A 22095-nucleotide genomic window follows, 5' to 3' on the forward strand; every position below is an offset into this window, starting at 1 on the left:
GGCACTCTTTTTTAGTATTGTCATGTTATTCCCACAGCCACATGATCATTACAATTTTGCCACTCGTTCCATAAGAATTTCCCTTCCTTTTTTTAAAGGTCTATTTTGTTGAGTTTGTGGACATCTTGCAGGGATAATAATGACAACAGTATTTGCATACTCTTGTACATGTGTTTTCTCATCAGTAGTAGGACCAACAACATTCACTGTACACTATGATACATAAAATCTGGAAATGTATAATGGTATAAGAAAAAGCTCTTAATCCCATACTAGTTACAATTTCATTGAAGAAACAGTACATAAATAAAATGATATGGACAAGGTGTTGTGCTGTTGAGGGGAAACTGAAATAATTTTGTCTGGGGGGGGTGAGATTTTTACAAAATCATTGGTTTTTGGTCCTGTTATCTTGAAGCAGGAGTAGAGGCATAAGCTGACAGAACGAATAAAGAACAGCACAAGAATAAGAAACTCAGGAAACAAATGCCTTGAATAGTGGTAGAAAGATGAGTAAACTACTGATGTTAAAGCAGGTTAAGGCTACAAGTCGGAAGTATAATTGGAGGGTTGGGGGTGAATTAATAATTCAGTAACACATTTTTTTTACCAAGTTTATCTTTGATCTACATTTATTTGCCCACAGATTTAAGGCTATTAAGAATGCATTCTTCTCATAGTCAATACTATTGAGATAATGGAGTGTGGGGCCAGGTAGGTGGTTGGGCAGGGAGAGGACCACTCTGTAGAGTGCATGGTTTTCCTCCACTTTGCTGTACAACTGAAACTGGTGCAGAATGGTAGTCAGTGCAAACTGTGGTTGAAAAATCTAAATAAAATGCAAAAAAATTTCTGAATTTGTAACAAAAACATTCTAGATATTTCTTTCTTTTTTTTTAAGGGAGGGAGAGAAGCATCCATGTGTGGTTGCCTCTCACATTCCCCCCACTAGGGACCCAGCTGGCAATCTAGGCCTGCAGCCTGACTGGGAATCCAACTGGTGACCCTTTGGTTCACAGGCCAGCACTCACTCCACTGAGCCACACCAGCCAGGGCCCTTCTAGATATTTCAAAAGAAAAAAATAGATCATGAATACTTTTCATTACCTGCCTTCTTCAGTATTCTGGTGTAGTTTCTAGGACAGTCTATTTCCTTTCCCCCAACTTCCACTGCCATATTTTTAATCATCATGGATTCTTGCTAAAGCTCTTTGAATTTCCTACTCAATACATATTTGATAGGATAAACAAAACTTGATTTCTTTCTTTTCTTTCTTTTTTTTTTCTGGTAGAACTTAGCATTGTGACTGGTGGGGAGATTTGGCTTAAATTTGAGAAAAACAAAGATAAGTTTAAAAAACACACAATGTCCATAGAATTGACAGAAATTTTTTTTAAAGATTTTATTTATTTATTTTTAGAGAGGGAAGGGAGGGAGATAGAAAGATAGAGAGAGAGAGAAACATCAATGTGCAGTTGCTGGGGGTTCTGGCCTGCAACCCAGGAATGTACCCTGGCTGGGAATCGAACCCGGGACACTTTGGTTCCCAGCCCTCGCTCAATCCACTGAGCTACACCAGCCAGGGAATTGACAGAAATTAAAAAAAAAAAAAAAAAAAAAAAACATTTAAATTATCCAAAGTAAAAAACTGAGCAAAGAAATGTGGCCATACAGAAATCAGAAGAGGAAAATCGGTGATGCTAAGTTTGACTACCATTTAGGTCACTTTGGGAAATAAATCTCAAAACATCAGTTTATATTCTTAGCGAAAACATGGTGATAGAGACCCTCTGAAGGATACCATGTGCCTCAGGCCGTTTTCGAAAGTCAGGAACTGCCACTTCCCCAGACTCGCAAGAGAACACTTCAGAAACAAAAAGCATCCTGAACGTCCAGGTGTTCAGGTCGGTGTCTGACGCGAGGCCCGAAGCAGCGGTTATGACAACGAGGTCACTGCACCCCAGACGCTGCGGAAAGAAGGGGCTGCCGAGGGAATCAAAATGCAGTCCTAGGAGAGGACCGTTTAAACGCCCGGAAAACATATAAGAACATATTCCTAAAACTAGATGTCACAGGGAAGCAGCTGCGGCGAGGGCTGCAGGCCAAGGTCACAGGGATTCGGACTCACACACTAGCTCCCGACTACAAGCCGGTTCCTTCGGCCTGTGCCTCACCGGGGAGCGCGGCGAGGTCCCCACAGGGAAGTCACACGACTCTGGGCTCCCAAGGCTCCGAGGCTCTGCAGCTCCCCGGCGCGAGGGATCTGCGTCTCAGCTTGCCCCGTCGGTCCCGCCTCTTGGAGCCCCGCCCCCCGGAGCACGCCCCTCCCGGGACTCTCTGCCTTCCCAGCCAGTGCCTGGTCCCGCTGGGCCGAGCAGCGGAAGCGCGCGTCCTCTAGGAGTCCCGCCCCCAGGTGAGTTCAGCTGGAGGCGGAGCCCGACTTCCGGCACCAAGCACCTCTTTCTCGGAGCGTAGCCAGCCCTGCAGCTCTGAGGGTGCACGGGGTGCAGCAGCGGGAACGCGCGCGTGCTCGTGCACGGGGTCTCACCCTCACTTACTTTTCTCGCAGACTGAGCGCGTCCAGGCCTGTCACCTCCGCTGATCGGGCTGGACTCTAAGGTGAGGGTGGAGCGGAGGGCGGAGATGTTGGTGCCTCAGCTGGGAAAACCGCCCCTGGGGGTCCAAAGGGGTTGAGCCTGGCAGTGGGAGGCGGCCGTTGAAGGGCTGGCGTGAGAGTGGCGGCGGGAGGGGCAAGGGTCGCGGGTCTGAGGTGTGGAGGCAGCGGGCGTCGGAAGGAGGCCTAGCCAGCCAGCTCAGTCTCCGGGGAGCAATCCCAGTGCGCAGGAGACACGGTTGGATGCGGTTTGCTCTTCCCAGGGCGATGGTGTGCGGATGCCGAGGATGCTGAGGGGGTCCGTCCAGGACCCAGGACCCGGGACCGGCAGTGGGGCGACCACGACGCTGCGTCTGGTTGGACGTGGTGGTGTCCATCCTCAGGGTGTGATGACAGATGGGAGATGTTGTGCAGTTAGGTCCCCTCCGAGCAGCAGGATCATTAATTAGCGTATTTGTTATTCCTGAGGGTTCGTGCTCATCACCAGCGTGCATACGGAAGGGAATTGGGTGAGGTGAAAATGCGCACATCTTGTGACACGGTTTGGGGGGGGGGGAAGATACCCTGATTCTGAAACCCCAAAGAAATGTCCCACGCGTGCAAATATTGCAGTATATATGAAAGTTAGGGAGGCTGGAGGCACTGAGCTCGGTTTGAGGCGATAGTAGCCCGAGGAGGGTTTGTCTTGGGCTCCAGAGGCTTAGATGTGCATTTTAAAATAAACAAGTCTTAAAGAAGGAAGACATTCATGTCTACTTTCCATCAAGGGCATTCTGAAGGAACAGAAGGGGACACGAGTATACATTGGACTCCCGAGTATGAACCACACTCGGTATTCACTCCTTTAACCGTGACAGCAGCCCTGGGAGGGTGGAGGGGTTATTCTAGTTGTGCAAATGTAGAAAATGAGCCGCCAAGAGGTTAAGTCTCTTGTCGAAGTCTCAATCCAGGGATGCCAGACTCTAAATTCTGATGCTTTATATTTTGTGTCTGCCCAAAGAAAGATATTACATGTTTTCAGGAAAAACTCCAGACAAGAGAGCATTAATTAGGGCAGTTAGGGTCCTTGGGGTATTTGGGTTAAAATCAAACTAAGAACATAGTAATTTTTTAATATGTGCTGTTTAAGTGTATTTGTCTTCAAAAGGGTTTGTAGTATAGGGAAATCTTGCATTGAGGGTAAAAACAAACTTATTAGTATATTCCATGTTCATTTGAATGTCTTATTTTCCAGATACTAAACTATGTGCCAAGAGTACCAAAATTAATACAATTTATAATCTGTCCTTGAATTTAATTCAGAAGATGACCTTATAAAATAATTTTGTAATATTTAAGTAGTATTCTTCACTAGTGTGTGGATTATTTGGCTTTAAATAGTTGTAAGCACAAGCTTTTAGGATCCATTAAGAAAAGGTATTGGATAGCTTATCATGTACCATTGCATTATTATTTTACCATTTAGCAAGAAATACTGTCATAAAATTTAGGTTAAGTCATATCGACAATTAGTGTTTTGTTGTATTATTTACACTACCTTCAGTGAATTTTAGAATAGTAGAGAACATTTATAATTTATTCCCTGTTAATTGAAAGGCTTGATTTTATGTTGCTTTTATTTCATTAGTTGAGAAGCCAGTGTGGGCAGGATTTCTTTCAAGTCACCTGCCAAGTATGTTTGTAACCTCTTCCTCCAAAAAATAAAGGTTAAGTTAAAAGTACAGGATGGGGCAAAAGTAGGTTTACAGTTGTTCTATAGAAAATAATACAATAATAAATAAGAATATAAGAATAAATTGAGTTTCGTGGACACACAACTGTACACCTACTTTGGCCCTGCCCTGTATAGATAATAACAGATTTCATTTAAGCATTTATGGCTCAAAGTTCTAATGAACAGAGTTTTCAGTTTAATAACATTACATTAGGCATAGCTACAGGTAAATGGGTAGAAGGATTACTGGGGTATTTTTGAAATTTCTGATAGCTTCACTTTTCTCAGTGAAGTAGGAATCAGATCATAATCTGAGGGTGATTCTGCAGGTGATGCTTGGAGGTTTGGGGGTTTGGGCAAGTGAATGGACCAGTGAAATGTGTGATTGCCAAGCAATGAAACAATCACACTGAGGTATGAAAAGCCTAATAATGGGGTGCTGTAATGGGTACACAAAATTGTGTGTAATTTGGTTTGGCAAGGTAGGTATTTCACAACCCATTTCCATGACCTGTTTTTACAGTTGTCTAGACCTTGCAAATTCGCTTTGCCTGTGCCTCCACCATAGTGCAGGTATCCTTGTTCTTCATGCAAGCTAAGGCCTTCTAGGACTCAGGCGTTTCCATTCTTTTTTTCTCTGCATGGAATTTCCATTCCAGTCTTTTTTGAGCTCTTCTCCCCACCTTACACTGATCACGTTATATTAAATTTTATCTGTCTGTAAAATCAATGACAGAGTCTAACTTATTTTTTGTCATTATGTTTAGTGCATAAATTTCTCAGTAAATGTTAAATGAATTTGCCACTTTTCTTCTTTCTTAGTCCTTTAATCCATAACAGGGGTCAGTAGACTTTCTGTAAAGAGCCAGATAGCAAATATTTTAGGTTTTGCAGACCATCTGGTCTCTGTTTCAGTTGCTTAGCTCTGCTGTTTAGCACCAAAGCAGTCATAGACAATAAAGAAATGAATGAGCATGTCTGTGTTCCAATAACACTTTATTTATAGACATGAAATTTGAATTTCATATAATTTTTACATGTCACAAATTATTATTCTTTGATCTCCCCCCCCCCCCACGCACACACATAACCATTAAAAAATGTGAAGCAACATTCTTAACTCAGGCTCTGCAAAACAGGATGGATTTAGCCACCACCTCCTCCACTGTAATTTGCAGGCCTTTGATCTATATACAAGGACACTCAGCAAGCACTGATAAAGTAATTTGCAGGAAGGCAATATTGGTTATAATATTATCCTCGGTGTTAGAGAAGCAAAGATAAATAAGGCAGATTTGTTTCTTTTTTGTCAAGGATCTCATGATCAAGTTCAAGATTAAGACATGTAAACAAATAAACAGTGCTGACACAATTTGGTAACTGCAATTATAGTTTATTGGATGTAGATGTGGAACAAAAGAGTGATATAATCAGCTTTGTTTGTGTGGCCTGGAAGTAACCTCTAACAGTCATCTGTTGGAGACAGGGAACAGTTTCAGCCTTTCTGAGGCTCTTTCAAGCTTGCTAAGGTGATTGACCATACCTGTTACCAGGAGGCTATGAACATCATGATGATTCAGTTTGTTTATATGCTGTAATCTGAATTTATTTCTCAGAAATAAAACTAATGCATTCCAAATTATTTTTCCCTAACAGTTATTTCTAAAGATCATGTATATTTTTGTATTGCTTTGAGAAAGGCGAAATATGTTTCATAGCATGTCAGTGTAGTAATCAATACTTCATTAATAAATTAATAAATGAAAATTTGATACTGAATTTTGGATTATGTAACTTGTGGTCTTTAAGCCAATTATTAATATATTACAAAAGGAGGATGGGCTTTAGTAAGCTTTCAATTTTCTTGCAATTTATTAGATTTAGTGTGAATTATTTTTTCTAGGAAAGCATTCACCTAGAAAAGTTACATATTTGATGAATTCTGTAATGATATTTGGTGTTTAAAACTTATATAATTATTATTTAAAGCTGTACAGCAAACTTAACACATTCCCCAGGTATGCTGTGAAGCAGTGAAAAGTCACTTGAAAAATTTTTAAAAATTTTTATTCCCTTATTTCTGTCTTTGTTATTGTTCTTACCAGTTAAGCACTGAGTTTGTTAAAGAGTTTTAAAGATACTGCATTGGTAAGAGTTTGAGTTAGAACTACATCGAATATTATAAGTTCTAAAAATTATATGTTAAAAAAGCTATTAGACGTTTTACTGTATTTCAGTTGTGAACTTGTATTTCAAGGATCATCCTCTAATATATGTTGCAAAAGAGAGGGTCTTACGTATGCTGTCCACTCAGAGAGCTGCTCTTCAGTGTTCTGTGGTCCTCTCCACCATGTCCATCTCTGACACGTGCTGTGCGAACTGTGTCACCAGGGAGCGAACTCCTGGATACTGTCTGCTCGACTCTGCTGCCAGCTCCAGCCAGTGTTAACACGTGGGAGAGTCCAGGCATTCTTTGCAACCTTTTCCTTTGACGTGTTTGAAGACCTGCACTTGCTGAAGCACTTTTTTAATAGCTGCTTGAAAATTTTTGTCAGATAATTGCAAAATCTTGGCATTAGCTTCTATTGATTTTCATTTCTTAAAAGAGTCAATATGTTCCACATGATTCACTTGCCAAATAATTTTGGATTGTAAGAAACTTTTGAGTTTTGTTTTATTCCTGTGGAGAGTGTTGATATTTTCTTTTAGCCTGCTGTCAACCCAGTGAGGTTCAGGTTGCAGGTTTCTACCCACACTTTGAGCTGTGGCTCTAATTTCAGTTTGGGTTTTTTTTTCCTTTTTTTGGATGAACAAATATAATTTGACTGTTTATTTCTTGCATGAGAGGATACATGTGAAAGTGCTGGAAGTAAGAGGGGCCACTCAGTCATCATCTCTTGCTGCATCAAGTACTAAAATTATTTTCTGTGGAGCTACAGGCATCCCTTGGCAAGTTTTGTACCTTGCTATCGGCATGTCACTGAAGATCGAGTATGCCACCATCCATAGGCTATTAAACACTTGATAAATTAATTTATCCCTTCATCTAACCATTTATTAATGTTGGAAATACTTCTGAAGAGGAGTTTAAAGTGGGAAATATTGTTCAATGTAGGCTTTTGGAGAATTCTCTCAGGGTTGGGAAGGAGACTTGACACCCAACGTTTGCCTAAGCGGTTTTCTTTTTTTAAATTTACTTTACTGTTGCTCAAGTACAGTTGTCTGCATATCCCCCCACCACTCCCCCCCCATAGCCATCCCCACCTCCCTCCCCTGATTCCACCCCCCCTCTTGGTTTTGTCCATGTGTCCTTTATAGTCCTTCCTGAAATCCCTTTCCACCTTCCCCATTATTCCCTCCCACCTCCCCTCTTGCCTTAAGCTATTTTCTGTCCAAAATGCCTTCCATCCATGTCTTGAGCTGGTAGAATTCTACTTATCTTTCAGAGCTTGTTTGTATATTCTTTCCTTTAAGTAGCTATCCCCTGCTTCCATCAACTAAGGACCCCACCTGCACACCCACCGCAGCTCCGTCAGCCAACACTTCTCACAGCACCTGTCACTTGGGTGGAAAGTATCCTGCTTTACATCCTGCCTCTCTCATTTTATTTCTCAAAATGTGGTCCAGGTGCCACCATCAAAGTCACCTGGTTGTTTACTAAAAATTCAAATTTGTTGGCTGTTCTCAGACTTAATTGAGGGGAACACATATAAAGTGGATTTTACAAATTTCTTGGGTGATTTTTATACGCTATAAGGTCTGGAAACCTTTTATCCTCTCAGCTCCCTAAGGAATAGACAAGCACGTGAAGTAGTCAGTAGGCATTCATGGAATGAATGAATGCATGAGTAAATGAATTCCTGTCATAAGAAATAAACACTAAGACCATGTAGCAAGAACATTAGCCTAAAGACCTTGACTTAGGATTTCACTCAAAAGGGTTTGCAGTTCAGTTTGGATCTGCTCCATGTGTGACACCCAGTGACAGGTCTGGATCTGGGCAGTGGTCTGACATCTGTTCACTTCTTCAAGTCTTTGGTACACAGAATAGGATTAGATCCATGTATGCCCAGTTTGGGGGTTAGTCCAGGTGGTAATAAATAACTTTACTATGTTTCTTTCCTGAGCTCCTTTTTATTTGCCTTCCCTGCTACTTTCCTCTTTTCCATCCTCCATCCAGAAAGCTATGGTTTATTTGCATCATTGGCCTACACACATCTGCAACCACATCCACTGCACGCACCCAGGGGCCTCTGGTGGGAGGTAGAGGAGAAAACCGTAGGATTTGGCCCCACCCTTTTGGGACCGTAGCTCCACTTGATGGAGAGAAAGGTTCCCCTGCTTTACAGTTTTGCCTGCATTAAACTTTTGTTACTGCAGTCTGGCACTACTATCATGGGATTACTGGGGGACAGGGTCACAAGAGAAAGTAGAAAAGAAAAAAGATTGGTGCCCTGGTGCTTATTTCTAGCGCACTCCAGGGAAAAAGTGTAAGTCCACTGTTGGTTGGGCAGTAGTTATAATTCTGCTTCCCTCTTGTTTCACATGCTACAGCTTACTTTCCAGGGCCTTCAAATTGCCATTGCATGCATTCTGTCCAGGAGGGACAGACAACTTCCTGTGTGTTCAGGTTCACCTTACTTGAGATTAAGCCATCTCTCTGTTTTGGTATTAAAATTGGCATATTCTAAACTATGTGGTTCCATTTTTTTTTTCTTTGAATCTCCCCCCCTTTCATAGACTGATTCAGAAAACATGGCTACTGCAATCAGGGAGGTGGGAGTTTGGAGACAGACAAGAACACTCCTGCTGAAGAATTACCTAATTAAATGCAGGACTAAAAAAAGTAGTGTTCAGGTAAGTTAAATGTTTTTATTTCTTATGCCTTATTGCAGTTTATTGTGCATTCATCTTTAAGAGATGTTTATTTTGCTGGATACATTTTTATCCTAATTTCATATTTTTAGTTTACTTTGCTTGTGAAGTAAAAAGGTTATCCACAGGATAACCTTTTACTAATTACCAATTTTCTAAATGTTAAAAATTCTAATGATTCTTAAATTTAATTAATTTCTGATATTAGTACTTAATTTTGAACTTTTAGGCACGCATTTCCCAAGTTGCATGAAATGAAAAATAAATTTCACAGACAATGTTGTGGAACATTATTTCACAGTTTTTCCCCTATAGTTTCCCAACTTTTGGCCTCTGGATTAAATTGCCTAATGATACCAAAATAATGTCATATTTGTTTAAAGTAATATTTTAAAGCATACATGACTTCAAAAGTTAAAAGAAAGTAAGAACTCTGGCTAACTGATTATTAATCATTTTAAAGGATGAAAATATATTGTTTATCTTCTCCTGAAACCCAGCAGAACAATTAAATAGTAAGATGATAATAGATAGTTCATCCCTATTCACGTGGACAATTCAATTTATTTAGGTATGATTAAAGCATGAGTTTTAATTTAGAATTAAATAAAGACATTTTCATGATGATCCTTATTAGGGATGTTTGATAAGTTCTTTTAAATAAAGTTATACATGAGTGAATTTATTATATTTTATATTTTATTGTATTTTACATTTATATGTTTACATCTTAGTTTGTATCTTTTTATTATGTAACTTCAATTTTAAAATATTGGGCTAGCCAAAGAGTCTGTTTAGTTTTTCTCTATAAAATAAAAGATACATTTTTCATTTTCACCAATAACTTTATTGATTTTAATATTTTGAGTGTGTCAGCTATGTCCTGTGTGGTGTAATATTGAATGTTCTCAATTAATGTCTTAATTTGATCACTATCAACTTCAAGGGGTCTCCCTTACTGTAGAGCATGGTCCACTGAGAAATCTCCAGCACGAAACTTTGCAGGCTACTTTTGACGTGTTTGATCAGTCACAGGACCTTCTCCATACACTGCACAAGTCTTTTTTGTGTGTTTCAGTTGGCGTTTTCACCATTCTTGAAATAATAAAGCATAATGTGCTGAAAAATGCATTTTCTTCCATATTCATTATTAAAATGGCTACATAAAAATTTACCATTTTTGATACCTCTTTTTAAATGCACACTGATCTGACAGCTGTCACAAGACAATTAACAAAATTGTTTCGAATGAAGTTAAAGACAACAAGGTGCTACTAGAGTCATTTTACAAAAAAACCACATGAACATTTTGGGCAGCCCAATATTGCAGTAAAACTAAATGTAAAGGAAAATTAATATGCCTGTTGAGTTAAGTGAGATAATCAACACAATATTTCATTTAGGATAGAATTGCTTTTACTTTTTGTACTTAGGAAAAGAGCCAAATTTCTCATGTTTTTTTTTTCTTAGTTATATTATTTCCATAGAAATCTTGATGAATTTTGTTACCATTGTTACACTTCATAATCATTTTATTTTCTTTATTATAGGAAATTCTATTTCCACTATTTTTTTTATTTTGGTTAATATTGATTAGCATGATGCATCCAAATAAGAAATATGAAGAAGTGCCTGACATGGAACTTAACTCTATGGACAAATCCGTTCTCTCTAATCTAATTCTTGGATATACTCCAGCGACAAATATTACAAGAAGCATCATGCAAAAGGTTTCAACTGATCACCTTTCTGATGGTATTGTGAGCTTTTATATGTATTGTGTTACAGAAAGCTTCTGCAGTATTTTCCCACTAGCTTTATTGAGTAAATAATATTCTTAACTCTTAGACATGCCCCTTCACCAAAGTATAGTTTTATAAAAATATTAAAATCATTTAATTCTTCTGCCTTATTTTTCTTGTGAAACCCTTAATTTATATGTTTGATAATAGAAAGCATATATTATTTGTTTGCTTGCTTGTTTATTTATTTAATCCTCACCCAAGAGCATGCTTCTTGATTTTAGAGAGAGGGGAAGGGAGGGAGAGAGAGAAGGAGGGAGAGAGAGAGGGAGGGAGAGAAACATCGCTGTGAGAGAGAAACATCGATTGACTGTTCCTCGCATGTGCCCTGACTAGGGTCTGAACCCACAACCTAGGTATGTGCTGTAACCAGGAATCAAACCTGTGACCTTTTGGTCTACAGGATGATGCTCCAACCAACTGAGCTACACTGTCCAGGGCTAATTTTATGTTTTAGTAGTTTATATTTAATCCTTAGGCCGTTTATAAAATAAGTATATTTATACAGAATAAAACACAGGTGGCAAACACAAGGCCCTTGGACTGAATCTGGCCCTCCACCTTGTTTTATCAGGCCCGGCACCTTGGCACCTTGTTTCCACTGGGCAGCAGTGCTGAGCTTCTTGCCTCTAGTTAAGGAGTAGTTACATTTATACAGCCCTAAAATTACGTTCAGTCCTTTGAAGGCAACTGCAAGGCTGATGTGGCCCCTGGTGAAAATGAATTTGACATCCCTGGGATAAGAGATTTGAAGGAATATTTCATTTTGAGTCTGTCTCATATAATAATTAAGAAGCTGGAAATATATGATTAAGATTATAAAGCAGTGACCTTACCATATTGCCATGCTTATTTATGGAGGTATATGGTGAAAACCAAAGAAGTACTTAGTTTTGAAGACTGTGACTGTTGCTAAGTACCTAAGTCTATTTTCCTTAGTTAGTACTTCTCACAAAGAAATGAACTAGAAAACAGTGTAATCAATGAGTTACTAATGGGTCTAAAGTGACTGAGAAAGAACCTAAGGTAGGAACTGAAGAAAGTCACAGAAATATGCATACTGTGGTGATTGATTTAATGAAATGCTCAATTGTAGAAAATAACAGATTAACATGCCTTATATAGGATAGTTATAATTAACTTCTAGTATATGTTATATTGCATTATTGGATAGTGTGTCATTGAATAGAAGATATTTATACAATCAGGAGTCAAACAACTTTTCCTCCATTGATTTCTTTTTTGCTTATTGCTATTTAATATTTTTGTCAAACACCTATCTTATTGGTATATAACATGTTTGTCAGTTTGTTATATTAAGCACAAGTAGCATGGATATCTATAAGAATTTAGCATACCAGCTCAAAAGCTGATCAGAAATGTTGAGAACAAAATTCATTGGTAAGTCTTAAGTAGGAGAAATCATATACACCAAAGAAATTCAAGTCAATATATATTAACTTAAGTGCTAAAATAGTAGAAACATATATGGGTTTTGTAGAAGTTCTGTCCTTTTAATAACAGAACTATCCACAAGCATGTTACACATACATACACGGTAACGTGACTGAGTGGATGTTGAACTTAACACCCTTTGCATCCAAATCAGTCCTGAATTGCATGTCCACTTAAATGTCTAGAAAATCATGATAATTGTTTAAGTAATGCTTTATAATTGATGAAATATTTTCATATTTGTGGCTACATTTCATATGAACATCCCAGTGTGATCAGGTAGATATTGTGGATGAGGGTACTCAAGTTTAGAGAATTGTTTACCTGTGCTCACACAGCTAATAAGTAATGAAGTTACATTCTGATCCTATGTTCTCTCCATTTTACCACCTGTTCTGAAGCTCTGTACAGTTTCTAGTTTCTTATAAAACTAGTTTCTTATTAAAACTAGTTTCTTATTAAAACTAGTTTCTTATTAAAACTAGTTTCTTATAAATAAAATCTCAAGAAAATATTTGAACATTAGGGTTATCTGACGTGAAAGGAGCTGAATGATGACTATGGTGTATTCTTGATGTATCTTCCTAGAAAAGAACAAGCAATATTGGGTTTAAGTGGCAATTTTTACTCAAAGAAGGGTTGTATCATAGTTACTAAAATACATATTTAGTATCTGAGAAGGATTATGGAATTTTCTTCATAAGAAGAAATATTTGATAAGCCAGAGAAACACAAGTACCATATGATTTTACTCATTATGTGGAATCTAATGAACAAACCGAACTAACAAGCAACACAGGGACAGAACCATAGAGAGCAGATGGACAGCTTTGGGTGGGGGGTCAGGGGGTGGAGGGATCCAGCAAAAAAAGAAAAAAAAAAGAAAGAACTCATGGACAAGGACAACAGTATGGTGATTGTGAGGTGGGGGAAGGGGAGGCAGGTAACTGGAGGTGGGAGAGGGTATGGGGGAAAGATGGTAATGGAAAAAATACAATAAAAAAATTGAAAATAAAATACCCATTCATTTATTAAGGAGTTATTTGTATAGATTTACTTGGAGATAGGTAAGTGAACTGCTCCCATTACATATGAAGTATGTACTCTTATACTAATAACTTGTATTACACAGACATAATTTATGTAATTAAATGACAGTTAAATAGTGTGTAAAATTTACTATTTTTGTTTTTTAGGATTTTTTAGAAGGCTCTTCGTTCTCTAAGAAGCTAGAGCATAAAACAAATGTTTATAAAATATTACATATGTCAAATATAATGGTAAATTTGGTCTATTGTATTAGGTAAACTATTTTCATTTGCGAGTTAACTATATTGTTATAATATTTTATAGTCATAATTACTGAAGAATATACAAGTGAAAAAGAATTGCTAGCATCCAGCCTTGTTAAGAGCAACAACTTTGTAGGTGTGATTTTCAAAGACTTCATGTCCTACGAACTCCGTTTTTTTCCTGATATGATACCAGTATCTTCAATTTATATGGATTCAAGAGGTAAATAGCTCTAAAAATATAATAGAAAATCAGTTAAAATGCATCTTTTTGCTGCTCTTAGTACATATGCAAAATTTTAATGGGGTCCAGCATTGGCATTTTTCAAATATACTTTTTCAGATAAGAAAACTGTCAAGTGTAGCATAAAAATATGAATATACTCAAATAACTACCTATCTACATCTGCATATAGAACAGTTTATGTCTTTTAATACATCTATATAATTACAGTAACAAAATGAAAATGTATCTTGAAATATATGACTTTACAAATCTGTATTTTTTCCTCTATATAGTTGTTTTCAGAAATGGTATATTACACATCTAAAATTTCAAAGTTTCCCATCAGCAAACTTTATTAGTTTTATGTTTGAAACATGGAAAATAGCCTTCAGTGCTTAAACTTATGAAGAGATGTTATTAACAATAAACATTTGTTGAGCAATGTTGAAGTCACTATGCTAAGAACTGAATTTTTCCCTTAGAGAATTTTTTTCTATTATCTTAACCCAGACTTGTCTCTGCATCTAGAAATGCTTTGAGGCTGTCATTGCAGAGTAACTGATGTTAAAACAGAAAAGTGACTTATTTTAGATAACCATGTTTACAATTCATTTCTTTCCATTTGTTTTCATTTACCATTCATTATCCTAACATGTGTTAACGTATTTCAGAAATTTCAAATAATCGATCAGGAATGTGATATTATTTGTCTTTGAAAGATAATTGCTTATTTTCTTTGGTCCTGTATAGATTGAGTGATCATATTACTTTGGTAAGCCTCCACATGTTATCTTTAAAAAACGGCATTTGCAAGTGTTGCGAAATCTTATGTCTCACATTTGCCTCCCCATAGCTGGCTGTTCAAAATCATGTGAGGCTGTTCAGTACTGGTCCTCCGGATTCACAATTTTACAAGCATCCATAGATGCTGCCATTATACAGGTAAATACGATAAAGGAAGAAAAATAAAGCCAAACCGTATTTTAACAATTCAGCCCTATGTCTTTACAATAGGATTTGGTTTGACTGCTGCCAAATGTATAAAATACATAACTTATTACAACTCCTTTAAGAAAAAAAGATAAGGAAGAAGTGATAGTTTCTGTTTTAATATTTTTGAGACCCATATTTATTGGATGGTTTCTAGGCATATGATTCAGCATTCTACATATCTGTATTATTTTATCTGGGTCGACCGTAGGAAATATTTATGAAAGATCTACATTTGCAGATGTTGCCCCTTGAATAAAAATAACTTAAAGAAAGTGCATATTTTTGTCTTAATTATAGTAGTAGGTTTTATTAATTTAAGAAACGTGTCATTTATTTGCCAAACATTATTCTAAGTTATATGCTAATATTAACCAGTTTAATCTTTACCAACCCCATGAGATTGGTGCTATTATTATGTCCATTTTATATATGAAACTGAAGCACAGGGAAATTAAGTAATTTTTCCAAAGCTTAATTAGTGGCAAAACTAGTTCAAACTATGGCTTTTTGGCTCCCAAGTCTTTTTTTTTAGTACTACACTGCTAACAGGATTGCATATACATGTGACAGTTATATTTTAAAGACATGCTTAGACCTGATCCAGTGTTTCACGTTTTGTAAAGATGAACACGAGACCTATCTCTCTTAGTTGTCAGACTGCTATGTAATAAAATGACTATAATAATGCTTTGTTTAACAGGGTTGTTATAAGAACCAAATGAGATGATATATATAGAATTGTCTTATAAACTCTCACACATGGTATATGTATTATACATATGTAATATTACATAAATTCAGTAATACAAAAGTTTAAGGTAAAGACAGTGTAATATATGATATACCACTTTGCTGGTGTTTTAGTACTTATTTGTGTTTGGGTGAAAGACTTGAACCATCTGCAAACCAGACCACCCTGGACGAACAGGCCAAGCAGGTCTCATTTTAGACATTCAGTTGAATGTTAGGTAGAAGTATCACAGGGCATAGTTTTATGTTGTTCTATTTATACATGAGGAACATATATACATCTTTAAACAAGAGAAGGGCATACTATATGCTTTTTAAAAAATACTATTTAAATGAACATTTTTAACCACAGTCATTCTTTCAGGGTACTAATAATCATTCTTTAATTCCTCAATTTTATAAATGCATATTTTTGTTAATATACCTAAATAATTGCCTAAATTATTAACATAATAATTATTTTAATATACTTAAAATAATAATTGTGAAATTATATTTTCTTTGACAAATTATTTTATCAAAATTTGTATACTTCCCAACTTTAGACTTTAAACTTGATGGTCTGTTTCCAGAATAAATAAAATCAATATTCTACCCTATTATGATATTGGGGTCAATCATTTTATTTTAGGTGTGTAGCCACTTGAGGATTATATTTGTACTAGGTTATTGACTATTTTTGTGTGTATTTATCACATTTTGTTAAGGACTATTATCAGAACAAAAGTAATCGAATGTATTTACCATTTTCCAATTATAGTTGAAGACGAATGTTTCTCTGTGGAAGGAGCTGGAGTCAACTAAAGCTGTTATTATGGGAGAAACTGCTATTGTAGAAATAGATACCTTTCCCCGAGGAGTAATTTTAATATACTTAATAATAGCATTTTCACCCTTTGGATACTTTTTGGCAATTCATATTGTGGCAGAAAAAGAGAAGAAGTTAAAAGAGTTTTTAAAGATAATGGGACTTCATGACACGGCCTTTTGGTATGTTAATAAAGGCTTATTCAGTATGATTAATAATTATGTTAAATATGCAAATATTCAGAATTTTAATTTTGTTATTCACCTGGCTTGGTAAGAGGGGTACTGATTCTGTTTCCTTACAATGATTGTCTTTGTCTTAAAATTTGAGACTATTTAACAAGCTTCAGCGATTGATTGGCTTGTCTGAACAGAAGAAAATTGAGATTTGGAAAGTATGGTAACACGACATGTTTAATTTTATTTCACATTTTGTTTGCATAGATGAAGTGTGCACCATGCATTTCAGGGTATTCTACAGTGCGTAGAATATGTGAGGTCTTGGAAAGTTAGAAATTAATTGCCTGGTGTAGTCCTCCCCCAATATCATAGTATATACATGTTATTAAAAATTTAGTTGAAATGATTGAAGTTTGTATATGTAGTTTATGGGCTTTTTTCCTGAGGAAAAAAGTTATTTATGTGAATTAAGATGAAAATATACAAATAATTTGTAAAGAAACAAATGAAGAAAAATGTTTTTACAAGTGAGCCATTTTTTATACAATGATAATTTTATAAGACATGCATTTTTGTTAGTAATTCTAGGTGTATTTTCCTTACTTCCCCAATATGTTGTAAGAAGATTTATTTTGACCTCATTTAGGGAGAAAAAGTAATGTATTTTGGGAGAAAAGTTAATAAGCATGTGAGTTGGCATTATAGTCCATTTTACAAAATTTTATTCCATTTAGCCCAATGCAACAATGAATTATAACACTTTACCTAATGGGATTGTTGTGTATAACATATTTTCTTTGTTCTTTTTTTCTCCTGTCATTTTAGTAGTGACTGGTTTTTAAGATGCATTGTATTATTAAAGTACTTTGTGAGAGAACAGTAGCTGGAAGAATTTAGGCAAATCAATCTTTCAGTGCCTCAATTTTACCTCTGTAGACTAATGCATTCAATTTTGGTAACTTAGATATCCTTTATCCCTATTTCAGTGATTTTTATGATAGCATATGTTAAATCATGATCTACTACTTGAACAATAAACATAAAATAAAACTAAATGCTGTAGAAATTTCATTGAGCTCTAATTGAAGGAGAATTTTTGAGCAAATATAGTGAATCTATTGTTGATCTTCTTGATCTGATGTGTAAATGTGTAGGGATTATGTTGTTGATTGGTGAGGTAGTATTTATTGTTTAAACTTCCATAAGTTATCAAAGGTTTTATTGTAGCACATGCCATAAAGAAAATTGTTAGTGACTCTTGTATTTTAAGGAAATCAGAAATATTTTGTTATTGAACTTTTGAAATACTAGATTTAAATTAATCATGAATTGTTATTCATTTGTTTTTTGACTCTTGCATAGATAATCACCATTTCATGTTTCAGAATATAACTTAACTGCTACTGTATTTTAATTACTTATAAGAGCATCGATTTTCAATAAAAGAACAAACAGAAATGAATAGATTGACTTAATTTTAAAGATAAAGTGTCTGAAATAAAGATGAAATTTTATTTAATGTGATTTGTTTTTAACTGTCAGAACCTATGCTTTTAACTGTAAATGTATTTGAATTCTCATTTTAGGCTCTCCTGGGTTCTTCTCTATACAAGTTTGATTTTTCTGATGTCCATTCTTATGGCAGTCATTGCAACAGCTTCTTCGTTATTCCCTCAAAGTAGCTGCATTGTGATATTTCTACTTTTTTTCCTGTATGGTCAATCATCTGTAAGTATTTCAACTTGGAGTGGAAATAAAAAACTGCCAAAATATTTGATTAACATAGCAAAATCTTATTCTTTATTTATAGTCAATTTCCCAAGAAAGAGATTGTTACAAGGCCACTGATAAATGACTTACATATAGCATCATTGTACCTCCATATTTTTAGGAAATGTACAAAATAATCTCAGGTTTAAATATAACCTATTTTCATCTAATTTGTTTTCTCATACAAATCCTTTGAGTCTGTCTTTTACTATCTTCATGTAACTTGTGTAATTAAGAGTGTGCAGTAGTGGACTTGTTATGCCTTTGTTTTCCTGAAATTCTCACTGTTTCAAATTAATTTATATTACAGGATGATGCCGTATAAAGATATGTCTTTGTAAATAACAGCTCGTAGGTATTCATTTGATATATTGGCTGAATGCTGGGTGTTAATGACCAGGCTTTAAGTGGTTCTGGTTTCCATTCTGATTGGTTCATGTACCCATGCTATACCAGTTGTTAATTATTTGACTCTCACCTGTTTTCTTTAACATAATGATTTACATATTACTTGTATACTTCTCTATGTAATTGCCCAGTTTTTAACTGGTTTTGTTTCATATCGATACATAAAATTTTAAAGATGGTACTTGTATTTAAAAGCTCATGTAAAGCTTTTAAAAAGCTTTATTGTTTTGTTTATATATGTACGCATCAACTGCAGAAATGCATAGCTGTTTAGGGTTTATAAAGTACAGGTGATCATGTTTGCCTGTTATATAGATAATTTGTCAGTTTAAATTCTTAAATGTATATTACTATTTTTATGAAAGTAAAATACTAGAGCATTTAGCAATTAATTGATTTGTTTTAATACCAGTGTATGTGAACGAAGCATTAACCTTAACATTTGTATTTTATAGGTATTTTTTGCTTTAATGCTGACACCTATTTTTAAAAAGTCAAAACATGTGGGAATAGTTGAATTTTTAGTCACTGTGGCTTTTGGATTTGTTGGCCTTTTGATAGTCTTCATGGAAAGTTTTCCCAAATCGTTAGTGTGGCTTCTGAGTCCCTTCTGTCAGTGTACTTTTTTGATTGGTATTGCACAGGTAGGTGATACATTTATGTTGCTTTCACTGCATATTTTGTATGTCATACAGCATGTTACACTACCATGAATGCTATCTCTGATTTGCAAAAAAAAAAAAAATTTCAACACGAGAAAGGAATGATATTTGAAATCTGGAGTATATTTTATATTGGTTTCATTTATTCTCATTTCTAATCTATATTCTCTCCATTTTTAATTTATATTCTCTGTTTATAAGCCCTTTACTTTCTGCTTCAGTATATCTCAGGATTCTAGTCCATTGCAATTACTCTATTTGTTGAAAGTCATTAGTTTAAATTGCTTTATGGCCTGGTTACATTGCTGCCCAATGTAAAATAATCTCAGATGTGTGCCTGGAGAGAATTCTGTATGGAGCAGAACAAATTTTTCATGACTGTAAGAGTAAAATAAGTAGACCTAGTGGATTTTATTGGCCCAGGATTCATGGGATTGTCATTCACTTAAATAATATTTAGATTTCTAAATTTGATTTTTGTTAGTCTTTAAAGGAACTGTCAGATTCTTAGGGAAAAATTCTCATAAGGAGATGATTTGTGTAACAAAATTAATTTGGTCAGTGTAATTACTTAGTATGAGATTATTCATATTGGTTAGGTAGAATATTCTTTTTTTTTAATTTTAATCATTGTTCAAGTAAGAATATTCTTATTTATGAGAATTAAGATAGATTATTTATAACAATGTTGAGTTAAATGAATTTTGATTACTTAAGACCTAAGAGTTGATGTTACACATTTTGGAAATCCACTGAGTTCCCTTCACTTTGGAAGGTAGAATTATAGATTCATAGGTCTTTGTTGTGAGTGGAAGGAACTGTTCATCTCCTTCATTTCACAGATGAGGAGTCTGAAATTCAGAATGGAAGTTAAAGTTTATTCACTTAAAGACAGGTCTAGGACCCAAATGAAGTCCCAAACTCTAATACATTTTTTTCTGCTCTACCACATATATTTACTATGAAGAACTTCATATTTGTGTTAATAATTATGTTAATTAATTATAGTACCTTCTGTTTTTTTTTAGTATTGAAAAGATGCTGACTATAATTTTATCCTCTAATGCTTGATTTGTTTGCCTTCTTTGTGGACCACAACCCTTTTGTTTGCATTAGTTAGGATTAACATCATATTTAATATTTATTTCATTTCATAATAGTATTAATAATTAAATGCCTCAGAGAAAGGATGTATACTATACACTGGTTTTAGAAGCACAACATTAAATACATGATTGAAACAGATTTCTGTGATAAACTCATAGTTCGGTAAAGTTCTTACTGTTTTTCTTATAAATTTATATTTCTAATTTGGAAGACTTTAATCTGTTAAAAGGCCCAGTTTGACTACTGTCACTCTGGCTATAAGAAGTAACCCTAAGCAGTGTTAACTTCTGCTTACCAGTATTTTAAATCATTTTTATGTAATAAAATTGGTGTTTCTGTTTTTCAGGTCATGCATTTGGAAGATATTAATGAAGGTGCTTTATTTTCTAATTTGACCAAAGGCCCATATCCTCTAATTATTACTATTATTGTGCTAGCGCTTAATAGTATATTCTATGTGCTCTTGGCTGTTTATCTTGATCAAGTCATCCCAGGTAGGCAGACTATTGGTTTTACCTTTAAAGATTTTTAGGATTTTTTTGTCCACATAGGGTCAACTTAATTTTAATTTTTTCTAGCCAGAGTGCCCAACTTACATTTGTGTTAAAGCTTTTAATTTAATTTTAAATATATACATATATATATATATATATATATATATATATTTATACTGTATGTCTTAACTACTGGCGAACATGGGCAGATTGTGTAAAAAGAGAGCAGTTTGTTTTGAAAGTCGTAAGTCCCTAACTGAACTTCTTAACTTCCTTATGTCAATCTTCTTTGGCTAAAGTGTTTCATTATTTTACCCTCTAAGGTCCAGAACTAGGAAGCAGTCTTGCATCTCCTACCATTCCCCTCATCTCCTTTCCTACATCTGTAGCAGCGATTTTCAACCATTATGCCACGAGAATATTTAAAACGTGCAATATTTGACTGTTTAATCAGGAGCACTGACCTCTTTTCCCTTAGACTGTCAAATAAAAAAATGACTACATAACAATAGCCATATGGTGTGAATGAATCAAAATGATACCTATTTTTTTGTCAGATGAGGAAAAATATTTTTTTGATGTGTTATAGAATTTTAGTAATTAGTTTGATGTGTGCCATGAGATAAACATGGTTGAAAATCACTGATCTATTAAATATCCAGTACCCCGTTAACTTTTTTCTTAAGTTCCTCTTTACTTTTGTCTATGTTCTAGACCTGCATTGTTTTATGGTATCTGCTAGACACATGTAGCTTTTAAATTTTTTTTCTTTTTTTAAATCCTTACCCGAGGACATGCTTATTGATTTTAGAGAGAGGGGAAGAGAGAGAGGGAGAGAAACAGCAATCAGTTGCTCCTGAAGGCATGCCAACCAGGGACTAAACCTGCAACCTAGGCATTTGCCCTGACTGGGAATTGAACCTGTGACCTTTGGGTTTACAGGGT

At 35.4% G+C, this 22095-nt stretch overlaps 1 protein-coding gene across 1 annotated transcript in view; it reads left to right on the plus strand.

The window, feature by feature from the left end:
• The first annotated feature begins 2395 nt into the window (after nucleotides 1-2395).
• ABCA5 (ATP binding cassette subfamily A member 5) overlaps nucleotides 2396-22095 on the plus strand; it is a 66889-nt gene continuing 47189 nt past the window's right edge. The window contains 9 exon segments of the mRNA XM_028519881.2: nucleotides 2396-2414; nucleotides 9070-9186; nucleotides 10755-10959; nucleotides 13815-13976; nucleotides 14833-14921; nucleotides 16483-16712; nucleotides 18296-18437; nucleotides 19343-19531; nucleotides 21003-21150. Coding sequence (XP_028375682.1) covers nucleotides 9085-9186; nucleotides 10755-10959; nucleotides 13815-13976; nucleotides 14833-14921; nucleotides 16483-16712; nucleotides 18296-18437; nucleotides 19343-19531; nucleotides 21003-21150 — 1267 coding nt within the window. The 5' untranslated portion in view covers nucleotides 2396-2414; nucleotides 9070-9084.

This window comes from Phyllostomus discolor, chromosome 8, assembly GCF_004126475.2.
Source record: "Phyllostomus discolor isolate MPI-MPIP mPhyDis1 chromosome 8, mPhyDis1.pri.v3, whole genome shotgun sequence".
NCBI lineage: Eukaryota > Metazoa > Chordata > Mammalia > Chiroptera > Phyllostomidae > Phyllostomus > Phyllostomus discolor.